The 13,464-nt window shown below is 40.3% G+C and overlaps 1 protein-coding gene across 3 annotated transcripts in view; it reads right to left on the minus strand.

Annotated features, from left to right (window-relative positions):
• The window catches only part of GPC3 (glypican 3), a 452,076-nt gene that overhangs the window by 406,794 nt on the left and 31,818 nt on the right, over positions 1 to 13,464 (minus strand). Inside the window, exon 2 of one of the 3 annotated variants that reach the window (XM_007462876.1) lies at positions 12,552 to 12,665. The exons of 1 other annotated variant lie outside the window; for it this stretch is intronic. In XM_007462876.1, coding sequence (XP_007462938.1) covers positions 12,552 to 12,665 — 114 coding nt within the window. Of the gene's footprint in view, positions 1 to 12,503; positions 12,666 to 13,464 lie in introns of all 3 variants that reach the window. One more of the 3 variants, XM_007462875.1, reaches the window with a different exon arrangement.

The following is a 13,464-nucleotide window of genomic DNA, read 5'->3' on the forward strand; positions in this document are numbered from 1 at the left end:
AGTGCCACTAACTTTCAACTTGGAAATGCCTGAAAATATAATTATTGCACGTAAAGCACACTGAAATCCCTTGAGGAAAACTACAGCGTGTACAAACCATAACTTATTATACCTTGAGAATATTGAATATTTCTATTATGGTCTTCATACGCCTAGAATTGTAGATACGAGCAAAGAATAAGAGTTCAAAGAGTCCAGTTCAGTGTTTCCTCTAAGTACCAACAGATTTCACGAGCAAGGAAATGACAGACCCACGTGTTCTTCTAACACTGTAGTGCCCACATTTTAACTAGGCCAAGAAAGAGAGGCCCTGTGCAACACGGCTAACTACTTATGGGAGTAATTTCACCATACAACTCTAGCAAATTTATTTCAGTTTCAGATATCACTTTCCCCATTAACTCAGGAGACCAAAGGAGCATAACCGACCGCCTTCCTTTCATCCCTGTCAAACTCAGCAAGTTTCTCAGGAAGCAAATACTATTTAAATCATTTTCATATTTCTAAAATGCCTGTAAGACAAGCCCAGGGTCTAATTATGCCACTTAAATTTGTTGAAGATGTTTGGGTTTTTCCTTTTTTTTAATTTCAATACCGAAAGACCCCAAGGGTTTAAAGCCCTAATAATCTAATAAACTTTGCTAAGTGAACATTGTAACAGATACGCCTGGATGGGATTTTGTAAATACCAGACAATTTCCCCTGATCTTTATCAGGGAAAAGAAGTCTAAATCTTTAGCAGGAAGAAATTAAATGTAGTGCAAAATAATAACATCTGGCCAGGTTGTGTTCATCAGAGTAGCAGCTCCTTTAGAGGTCAGGCTGAAAAGTACTAAAATGAACTCTGAAGGGGGTGTGTGCGATTCTTTATGAGGCAACAGGAAAGGCTGCTGCGCTGCCGTAGAACACTCGGGGTACAATTAACTCGCCCTAGTATGTCCCTACAGAGAATCGTTTCACATCAGTGGAATCTGAATCCTTATGCCAAATAAAATTTGGGGGCCATTCTTAGGGCATTATGTTTATTTCTCCATTACTGTACAGATTCCTAACAGCACCTTCTATTTCTCAAAACTCTCTATGATCATTTTTATCACTTCACAAATCTTACTTTTATCGTCTACCTCCAAGGGAGACAGTGTGGCTCAATGAAAAGAGCAATGACTTTGAAGTTAGAAACTTAAGGCTGCCACTTACTGGTTATGTGGCCTTGGGCAAATTGCTTAATGGCTCCTAGCTCCAGCTTCCATATCTGTGAAATGGGGATAATAATACCTAGCGGTATCACTACCATTAGGAAGATTAATCAAACCTAGCACATAGTAGACTCTCAGTAAACTTAGTTAACCTTGCTTCTCCTTCATGTAAGTGACCCGGATGAGTTCAAATGTCTAACCTCACCAACCTTCCAGAGGCCTCTGACCTTCAAGAAGGCTTAAATTATCTGAATATACACTATCTTTCCCTCCCATCAAAACAAAAACAAAAGCTCTCAAGGTTATATTTGAAATACTATGTGCATCATTTAAGCCTCTTCTTTCACTATCAGCCACCTCAACCTTCTGGCAGAGGTTGCCAGAAAGAACACACTTTGTTTTTCCACTAATGATTACTTTGATGCATGAGATAACTTTGTCTTTCCTGCCACTGATGTTTTTTAAGCTGGCATTTAGAGGGATAACTCTGGTCATCTCACAATTTTTTAAAAAAAGGTTTCCCCCCCAGAATGTGTACCACAAAACAATGCTAAACCACTGATTTATCTTATAGGCCAGTGTATCTGTTTCAAATGTTAATTGCTAGAAAGAGTACTGTTTTTCCAGTCCCCAGGAATAAGAGTGTGGACAGAAGGCTTCTGGGTTTTCCCCCACCTACTACTCTGCTGGACAGGAACAGGCGCCTTGGCCTCACTGAATGAGTTTCTTTAGCTACCCTTCAAGGGCTGGGGCATGTGGGAGTAAACACACACACTACATCAAAGAATAGTTCCAGGGCCCATTTTCCCAGCTGGGAAGGTGGGAAAGATGCCCAGAATCCATGCTCCACGCAAAGAGACTGGTTGCAGGTAACGTTTCACCACCCTCCCGGCACCTTTCCAGCTACCAGAGCACAGACTCCAGTGCAACTCTAGACCAAGATTATGTCCTAGTAAATGGTCAGAAAAGTTCTCAAATCCAGGAGGAAAAAAGGCAATGCTGATAGCAGTAAACAGGAACTCATTCAGACTAGTGGTCAGTGTCAAAGACAACTGAATAACAACAATCATCCTTTAAAGTTTTCAAAGCATTTTTATATACATTACCTCTTTTGATCCTCAGAAGCTCTGGCAAGTCAGCAGATCAGGTGTTATCTTACACATAAGAAAACAAACTCAGACACTTTATTACCAATTTTTACACAGATACTCTCAGAATAGGAAAGAAAACACATGTCTGATTCATCTAAGGCTAACATCTATTAGGAAAGAGTCAAACAATATATTGGAAGCCAAAGGAAGATAGTGACATATTTGACTGAAGGTGCTTCTAAACCACCATAAAAAATAAAAATTGAATTAACAAATCAGTAAAAGCAATTTATAACATATAAAATGGGTTAGCATCCTGAATATACAAAGAGCTCTTAAAAATCAATAAGAAAAGGGCATCTCAATAAGAACAATGAACAGCTAAATTTTTTTTCAATGATGAAAGAATATTAATGAGAAAAAACACAAAATAAAAAGTACAAATGACCAACAAATTTTCACAATAAAAAAAAGAGGGGACTTCCCTGGTAGCTCAGTGGTTAAGAATCTGCCTGCCAATGCAAGGGACATTTGTTCGAGCCCTGGTCTGGGAAGATCCCACATGCCACGGAGCAACGAAGTCCGTGCGCCACAACTACGGAGCCTGCACTCTGGAGCCCGCGAGCCACAACTACTGAAGCCCGTGTGCCTAGAGCCCGTGCTCCACAACAAGAAAAGCCACTGCAATGAGAAGCCCTCGCACTGCAATGAAGAGTAGCCCCTGCTTGCCACAACTAGAGAAAGCCCTTGCGCAGCAATGAAGACCCAATGCAGCCAAAAATAAGTAAGTAAAAAAATAAACTAAAAGAAAAGAGTACTATTTCTTCACCTAAACTGGGGTTATTGTAAAAGGGCAAACAGCAAATGGTCAGGAAAATGGACATTCATACATTGCTAGCGGGAGTGAAAAGAGATACAACTTTACAGAAGTCAAACAGGCAATAAATGTGAGAAACCTTAAAAACTGCATAGCCTCTGACCCAGCAATTCCACTTCCAGGAACTTATCCTGAGGAAATAATTAAAGATATGCATAAATATACTTACATGGACATTATTTATCTCACTATGGTTTACTGAAAGTAACCTAAATTTCTAACAATAGAAAGGGTTGGATTAATAACATATGAGACAACAGCATGACTAAGTAGTAGGTGGCCTCTAAATACTCTATTGTCATTATAGTATAGAAATAGTTACATGGAAAGATGGCTATAATACATTACATGAAAGAGCAGTGTAATCCACTTTTTACATATATATACACACACACCTGTGTATGTACAATACTGATTATGTAAGATTAGGTACTAAAATGTTAATAGTAGTTATCCTCTGGGGGATAGAATGTGGGTCATTTTATTTTCTACTTTTCCATTTCTTTGTGTGTTTTTTTTTCATTTTATCTAATAAACATGTATACTCATTTGTATAGTAAAAACTTATTTAACAAAAACAATATCCTGAAACAGAGTTTGCTCTATTACATTCCATCTCAATGCACAAGCATTGATCCACTATCTATAGACTTTTAAGATCTTATACCTGAGTAGATTTCAAAACCTAGAAACAAATGCTGTAGGCAACAGCTTATAACTTTTCTGTCCATCTGGCCATAGTGGTATCAGTAGTTATTACAGAGGAAGTGGAAGACATAGTAACCTGTTTCTATTAATACTACTTATTTTAATTGTGTGTGTGTGTGTGTGTGTGTGTGTGTGTGTGTGTATTCACTGAAACATTTACTGAGTGTCTACTATCTCAGTGGGAGATACAGGGTTGAGGTAGAATACGCATAAGCCCTACCCTCAGAGAGATCATTCTCTAGTAAAGGAGACCGGCGTTAATCAAATAACCATCATATATCACTACCAACTTGATAAGTGCTAGAAAGAAAAAACACAGGATCCCAGGAGAGGGAATACTGTAGAACCTGGTCTAATCTGATAATTACATTTCGGTTAATCAGGTCCAGTACTAATGCTAAAGAACTTCAACCAAAGGAGGGAAGCACGATAAACATCCTGATTTCATCATTTTTGTTCTACTTCCTCTCCTAATCAACTCAATGAAATCAGAGTCTGCCATTGCTAGTTAGATCTAGAGGCTACGTTAACTCATTCAGACCACTAGAGGACCATGCAGAAAACATATACTATTTAGTCTTAAATATACACATAGACACAGAGAAAGAATGAAAACACACACAAATGTTATTAGCAGTCTTCTCTGAATGACAAGATTATGAGTGGGTATATTAGAGCATTTCAATATTAATTAAATTATATTAAAGCATGAAAAGCATTTTTAAATGTATATGTACCAGATATGTGACACTGAGTACCACAAAGCAGATATTATACTTCATATACAATTATGCTTATAAATGTATGAGAGGGAATAACAAAAACAATGGCTACCATGCATTTGGTTCCTACAGAGCAGCACAGGCCTGAGTTCTTCACAGTCCTCACTGGATTTAACCCTCTTTAATTCATGGCTCAGAGAGAAGTGAGTTGCCCTTGGTAACAAAGAGAGGAGGTGGGAGAGCTGGGACTTAGACTCCAGTCTGCCTGAAGGCAGAGCGCATGCCCGTCTCACTATGCCCCTCTGCTTCTCGCCTAGATGTTTTGTCCTTTCGAAAGGGATGACTGTAACGCTAGCTAGGGAGTCCAGAAAGACTGGTATCTAGAAGGCAATTAATAATGTTTAAATTTTAATTTAAATTAAGAAAAGATGTGCACTGATTTACCTAACAACCCCCTTACCGGCCCTTCTCTTTGATCAAAAGCCACGTCTGTCTGGAGAATTCATACAGGCAATCTCCTCCAAGGACCTCTACCCTCTAGTTGGAATTAATCTCTTCCAACCCCACAAGCATTTTGTTTTTTCACTTTGTCTCCTTTTTCTAAGAGGGCATTCAAACTGTGTAAGCTTTGAGCCTTAAAAAACCTGGATCCACCCCTATTCCCTTAGAAACCTGCCAAAATTTTTCTTACCGCATTTCCCATAGGATGCCTTGATCCAAAATTACTCACGCATAAGTCTCAGTTTCTGAAATTTGAGCTACTTGAAGGTAGGCGTGAGGTAGTTTTTATCTTTGAATCCCCTACAATACCTGCCTTCAGACGTGCTAGGTACTTGCTCAGCAAACGCTTTTAGTTAAATATAACAGAATTCCCCTGCAAGAAAGCAAGCTAGAACTGGGGCGATTGTCTGTGACCATGAAACAAAATACACAGTGGCTATAAAACACATGGTGATTAAGGGCACAAGCCCTGGAGCTGTACATCCTGGGTTCAATTCCTGTCTCTGCCATTTATCTATTTGGCTGTGCAACTTTAGAAAACTTACTTAATCTCTCTAAGCCTCCACTTCCTCAGCAATAAAATGAGGCTAATAGTAGTACCAACTTCACTGGGCTGTTGTGAGGTCTAAATGGAGATAATATAAGTAAAACACTTCAGAACGAGGAGACAGGGCAAAGCAGGAGTATGAGGGTGTGCCGCAGCCCCTGGAAGCATCTCACAGTCAATAGAAGGAAAGGTGTTTTTAATTTCTATGTTACCACTTCCAGCTTCGAGGAAAATTGTTTCTACCTCCACTCGATTGACAGGAGAATTCAAATCTCTCAAACATATGCTTCATTACTCAAATATCAGGTACTGCAATTCAGTGAGACAGAAAGAGGAGAAGGAACATATGTTTTCAGAAAGTAAACAAATCCCAGTGGGGGAGGGGTGGGGAATAATCACTCTGGGCAAAAGTGGTATTTTTCCTGGAAGCTTCTAGAGGGCAGGGCCAATGTCCTTTAATTTGCTTTGTTGGGCCCACTAGTGAGAAGGTGGGCCATGATAATGGCAGCTATAGGGGGGAGTTCAGAGCCCTACTGAACCAAGGGGCACGCGCTGGGGTAAGGGGTTAATGTACATAATCTCCTCACCTCACTGTTGGCCCAAGAACACTCCGCACCCGCCATTTTTGTAGGCTCTTTTTATTCAACAGTTTTCGGTCTAATGACTGACTTCTAAATCAATAGAGGGCACAAGAAGGGTTTACAACTCTCCCCAGCCTCTGGCTCTGGCTAAAGCCACAGAATTTTGAAACTGAATTAGATCCAGAAAGTTCTTACTTTAAAACCAAAATAACTTTAAACACCCAGTTTCCAGTTGTTTTTCCAACAGCACTAATAATTAAAGAATCACATTTTTTATAACTTTGTAACCAAAATATTTCTTTGAGTCAACTCCATAAAAGTACACTAATTAAAGCCAGCATCTTCTGGCCTCTGATGAGAAATTCACCCTTTTATAATGGAATTACTAGAGCTTTGCTGTACAGATGAGTGGTTTGATTAATAATTTACATTTTTGAGGATATATAACCTCACTCACGGTCATGGTCTGCGTTCCTAAAATTCTCCTATTCAGTTTAACGTCATTATATTTGGCCCTGGCAAATGAATTAAGTTCTGATTAGACATCAGTGTAATTATTTTCTCCCGTATATACGTTATTTTCAAAAAAGAAAGGGTTGTGACGGAATGGCCGGCAGTTTGAGCCGAGGAGTTCAGTGGGGTTCAGCACGGGCAGGAGAACTGTCGGACTAGTCAAGAGGAAAAAAGCGTGAAATGGAGAAAAATTGCTCAGTACTCACTTAAAATCCCCACTACATTATAAAAACTAAATTAACAAATGACTGAATCTCAAAAACATGTTTGTCAACATTCAAGCAATTATTTAGTCACATATTAACTGTGAAGGAAAAGAGCTCTGCTTGAATAGTGTCCCTAAACAGTTATTTCAAGCAGAAATGACTGGAGAAATTGCTCTGAGCTGATGGAAAAGGGTGCTCTAACCAAGGGTAATTTTATTTAGGGGGAGTGGGAGAGACAGGAATCTGACAGAAAAGAAGTAGAACTGCCAAGAGCAGATGGAAACAGAAAATAAGGGAGCAGAGAAAGAGAAGACGCACAGCAACGCTGCTTCCTCCCCCTTCATCTCCTCCAGAGACAGCAGGTAGGAGAAAGCCTTCCAACGCTGCCTGAAGATAGCGCTTTTCTTCCTCTCTGCCATGACAGCGTGCACCAGAAAATGCAGCAAAAATATGGCCGGAACACAACAACGCCTTCGTGATCTAGCCTCTTGCTTGTGTGTGAAATATACCAGACAGGTATATTTGGAAGAGAAGCTTCAGGAAGCTGAAAAAAAGGATTGCTCCTGGAAGTATTGATATTTCAAACAGCTCAGCTTCACATCTAAGAATGCATGAAATAAAGCCCTCTTTCAAAGGGTCCTTTGCCTAAGTGCTCTCTCACCTGTGCTCTGGAGCTGCTTCAACGTCATCTACATGGGGCAAAAGTTGTTGAATTACATCATGAAGTCCAGCTCTGTCTAGGATTATGTCTGTAATGGTAATGCATCATTTACCTGGCCCCATGTGGGGTGAAGTGGTCCACAAAAATGAGCTGTCTGGATAATAATGCATGTATGTAGCGCTTTACAGTTTTCGAGACATTTTCACATACATTATTTCTACTCCTGAGGAAGGCAGGACTGTAATTATTACCCCCATTTTGCAGATAAGAAAACTGAGGCTATTAGAGTCTAAGTAACCACCCAAAGTCATAAAGGCCATAAACAGAGAACTCGAATTAGAACTTAGATTTTTCTGACTCCAAGTTCAGTGTTTCTTCCATTGCCTTTAAGCACCAAAAATATTTTTAGCCATTCAAAATGGAAATATTAAGGGAAAAACAGTGAACATAACCTGATCTTTCCTTATCAATTCACAGCCATCACTAGGAACATTAGTTGTTGGATCTATTATAACATAGGGCCTACTGAGACAGGTAGGGATATACTCCTCTATAAAATGCCCCCAACTGCCACATTCAGTGAGTTCTTGAGTCACTTTTCTGTCCTCCACTCTTACTGTCACTTGTTAGCTTCTGGCTGCTCATATGCACCTCCCTCTGGCAGTCTTTCAAAGTCCTTCTAGGTAACTGTTTATCTACTACCGGCTGGAAAACTAGAAAATCAAGCTTGTAAAGACTGCGCATAAATTCAGAACGGTAGTAGGCTCTGAACAAGGACCCAGGAGCTCTCAGATGAGACAAGTACATAAAGCAGGAGCTCCACGTCGTTTTAGGTGCACGGAGATGTCTTCCGCTTAACCACCATTTCTCCTCTCTGATAAAGAGTGTTCAAGTTGTGAGAGAGACAACTTCCAGAAAAGCGAAGTGTTGCTGCATTCTAAAGAGTCTGTTCTCACTCAAAGTCAGTGGTACCCTGGGGAAGACTGGAATCCTCCAACGTACAGAAAAAACCCGGACATACCCCAAATATTTCCTGATGGTACAAGGTTGAAAGTTATAATGAAATTCTACAAGGAAAACAGAACTCAAGGCTCGAAAGTGTAGAGGTGGTGGAGATATGATGAAAAACTCAGAATTCTATCCCATTTTTCTTCTCAAGGACCACAAATCCTACAATTTCTTAATTTTGTTTTACCTCAAGCACACTAAGAACAGGAAAACCATGTCACATGATGGCTTGGAAGAAGCTGTGGCATCAATGAGTTTCCTCATCTGTAAAATGGAGATAATTACAATATGAACCTCATAGGGCTGCTGGGAAAATTAAGTGAGATAATTACGTAAAAGTAAGCATCATATAGTAGGCACTTAATATAACTGTCACTATCATCATCATCATCATCATCATCATCATCAGGTAGGGGAGAAGAAAAAGGGAGAAGAAAATCTACTTTCAGCGGAAGTTTTTCAAAAAAGAACTAATTAAGCAGAAACAAAAAACGATTGTGCTGCCCCATTTTACTAAGTGCATCAAAGTAAATTAAGTTTAGGAAACGAGGCAATGCAAAGATTGAAAATAAAGAACAACTTTTTTAAATGCTTCAATCATTATCAAGACAACATTAGCAACAGAGCCCTTTGCAACTACTGTAGCAAAGGGCCCCAGGCTCATTTATGAGGGCAAAGGCTTCCTGCAAACGAAGACATAAACTCCAAATCAAGGCAGTAAGGATTGCTCGTGGAACTGTGCACATATTTGCAGAAAGCACTCACTGCTTAATACCCCCAAGGTGAACTAGTGAAGGAACCCTAAAGAGATTGTGGATCTAGGCCAAGATCAAGATGAGCTATCTTCAATTTCATGTGGTGAAAACAGCTCACATCAAATTTCATAGGAGTTAAGTACTGGAGCAATTTTCTCAACAATTTGTTCTATCAGAATCTTGGGGAGGGGGTGTATTTTAGGGAAAAAGCAACTGTGTCCGCCAATTAAATTCGCTGGAGTACTAAGTAGTTATAAGAAAAAAGTGGATACTCTCTTTTTCTCAGCAATCAGTAATACGTCATCTTGTAGCAGTCCCTGATTTTAGTCTTGTCTCTCCAGACAAGGAGACAATCCTACAGAAAGGATTTGGGGCAATGTCTCTACAAACATGGCACAATTGCCTTGAGGTCTAGGACCATGTTTTATTTGGTTCTTATGGGGTTTATTTTTTCTAAGAGCGAAGCAGGAAAAGAATAAGAAGAGAGAATGGGGCTTCCCTGGTGGCGCAGTGGTTGAGAGTCCGCCTGCCGATGCAGGGGATACGGGTTCGTGCCCCGGTCTGGGAAGATCCCACATGCCGTGGAGCGGCTGGGCCCGTGAGCCATGGCCGTTGAGCCTGCTCGTCCGGAGCCTGTGCTCCACAATGGGAGAGGCCACAACAGTGAGAGGCCCACATACCGCAAAAAAAAAAAAAAAAAAAAAGAAGAGAGAATGAAACAAGATAAAGAATGAGTACATATGGTGACAAGGTAGAAGGCACCGGCAATGAGTTCAGACATTACGTGTCTCCATGTTCCTTTGCTAGGGTTGTCCTTCTGCCCGCCCCCACAATTTGAGAAATAATATATCTATGTGTGTGTGTGTGTGTGTGTGTGTGTGTGTGTGTATGAGAGAGAGAGAGAGAGAGAACGAGTAGGTGCTGCCTCCCTACTCTCTACCCTCTGGTTCACATGACAAGCGTTCAGCTTTCATTCTATAGCAGCCATATCTGGAAGCTAATCCAAACAAAATCTTGTCAAAACTTCCTCTCTCTTAGTCTTGTGCTGTTCCAGAACTAGAAAACACAACATGCAAAATGCAGAACTGGACAGAGATGTGAATGCTGACATGCAAGGCCCTCAGATAGACAGCCACGTCAGCTACTCCTCACGCTAGAATACCAGCGTGATCACTCCACCACCCCCATCCAGCCAGGCAATGGTAAGATAACATCTGTGGGCTTGGTTATTCTGGGAATGAAACAAATCACAAATACCCCATTCTAGAAAAGCCCCTCCACAGCCCATAGAGTAAGATTCAGCCCTCCACTTCAGCTCGACTCTCATGTCACATCACTTCTTATCACCCTACTTTCAGCCAGTAGATCAGCTCCAAAATCAATCTAAGAAGTACATGAATGGTACGTGTATTTTTGAAATGAGCTTAAATTATTCATTATTTTGCCAACTTGTTAGTCTCAACAAACTCTTCACAAGAGTCTGACTCTGCATAAAGAGGTTAACAAATACCTCAAGCTTCTGTATTATACTTCATATAATCAACCCAACATCCCGAGGCTTTGACCCAAGAAACTGTTGTGAATGTATGTTTTATTAGCTAATTTGAATAATTTTCTCAGCTAATTCTAAGTATTTCATTATAATATGCAAAATAAGCTACAATCAACCCACCTTACAATTCAAACAGGTTAATTCTTATAAAGGTGCCATAAATCTAAAGATTTCGAATGTCAAGTAGTCAGAAGTGTTATTTTTCTATCTGACCCCAATTCTCTCCTTGTGGGACAAGAAAAAGGCAGCTGATTCCATCTGCTTAAGGAAGGATAGAAGAAAGCCCCAATATCCATAATTAACTTTCTTTCACAGGAAGTGGCATAATGAGGTAGTTAAAAGCATACACTCTGAGAGCCAGGCCAACTGGGTTGAAATCCTACTTTCCCCATTTATTAGCTGTGTGACCTTGGGCAAGTTACTTAACCATTCTGTGCCTTGAGTTTTCATCCATAAAATGGGGAAACTAATAATACTACTTACTTCATAGGGTTTATTGTGAGGATTAAATGAATTAATATATGTAAAACACTTAAAAGAGTACCTAGCACATAATGCTATATAAGTGTTTGCTCTCACCACTACCATCATCCTCCTAGCTGGGTCTCTGAATCAAGGGAGATACTCCCCATCCAGCTATGACAGTCCTACAAGTTAATAAGGAGAAATGTAATTTCCTACCCATTCTGGCAACACCGCAACAGCTATCTTTTACAGTTATACACAGGTATAGTAAGAACTGAGACTCAGAAAAAGAGAAAGGATAATCACTCACACAAATGAGAAAATGTAGGGCCATTAAGCCAGTTTTTCCCTCTTAAATGGAAATAGTCCCAGTGGTCAGAAAGAGTTTGTGCATGTTCCACAAATATCCAACTAATTCCTGGAGAAAACTGGTATTTAAGTAAACATTTTTGTTTTTTAAACAAGTTTTATGGGCTAGTGGAGGGAAAGTACCATTTATTCTTTCTTCAGAGATTTCATCCTTTACATACAGGTAAACAGAATGCCCTTAGACAATGATTTTTGACAATACCCACCTTTCCAAAGACTGTAATGCAGCTTCTCTAGAAACCATGTTTTTCCTTAACCAGAATCTCTCACTGGGAGGTTTTGTTTTTGTTTTTGTTTTTGTTTTTGTTTTTTAATTTTTATTTATTTTTTGGCTGTGTTGGGTCCTCATTGCTGCGTGCGGGCTTTCTCTAGTTGCGGCGAGCTGGGGCTACTCTTCGTTGCCGTGCGTGGGCTTCGCACTGCAGTGACTTCTCTTGTTGCAGAGCACAGGCTCTAGGCACGCGGGCTCAGTAGTTGTGGCTTGAGGAGTCAGTCAGTAGCTGTGGCGCACGGGCTTAGTTTCTCCACAGCATGTGGAATCTTCCCGGACCAGGGATCGAACCCGTGTCCCCTGAATTGGCAGGCGGATTCTCAACCACTGCACCACCAGGGAAGTCCCTCACTGGGAGGTTTTTATGACAAGTATTAATGTTGGAATGGTAATTTATAAATTATACTTAGCATTTGAAAGCCCAGTGCCCAAATAATGATGTCACTGAGCAGCACATCTCAAATGATCCCCAGAACTCACCTTGGAAAACTGCAGCGTTCTGAATAATTAAGAACTTGAGCTCCATACTTGCAGACTGAAGCAGTTGTTCCATGTTCAATCGTGCTGTTAGTTGGTATTTTTCTTCCATCTTTCTTGAGCAGCATGTTGGGCCCTTGGGGAGACATACTTGCAAATCTGATCCTGAAACAAACAAGTTTTTCATGTTTCAGTAAGCACAGTGTCTCTCTCTCTCTCTCTCTCTCACACACACACACACACACACATACACACACACACACACACGAGGCAAACAAGGCAAAACAATGCATTTCTTTTAAAACACAGTAAAATCTTGATTATCCAAAATCAGCGTTTACCTTAACTAATCCCTGCTTTCTCCCTATTACCTTTATGACTGATTCTTTTTGAATAACTGTAAGAATTAATTGCCTAGGTTTGACTCATAAATGCTGTATAAACTAATTTATAGCACAAAGTATACGTCACTGAACACCAATATTTAATTTGTCTGTTAAAAGACCAATCTTCACTCCTACAATTTCTTTTTCTTGATTATAATTTATGAATGAAAACACAAGCAAGAAGCCACTTTCAAACTTCCAGTTATGATTTCCTAATGAAATGTATGTCTGGGCAATCCAATGTCGCTAACATTAACATTCAATCACCAAAATCCCTTACAACTCAACAATTCTAGCTCTAGCACAAATGCCAACCTCCCGTTCCTCTGAATTCCTGAGCTCCCTTATGATGCAGAATGCTTTTTTATTTCTGTATCTCGATAAAGATTTGCCAAATGAATAATCTTCTTGATTATTCCAAAGTTAGGGAATCAGGGGCTTCCCTGGTGGCGCAGTGGTTGGGACTCCGCCTGCCGATGCAGGGGACGCTGGTTCAAGCCCTGGTCCGGGAAGATCCCACATACCACACAGCAACTAAGCCCATGCACCACAACTACTGAGCCTGCACTCTAGAGCCC

The sequence above is a fragment of the Lipotes vexillifer genome, unplaced genomic scaffold, assembly GCF_000442215.2.
Source record: "Lipotes vexillifer unplaced genomic scaffold, Lipotes_vexillifer_v1.1 scaffold481, whole genome shotgun sequence".
Taxonomy (NCBI): Eukaryota; Metazoa; Chordata; class Mammalia; order Artiodactyla; family Lipotidae; genus Lipotes; species Lipotes vexillifer.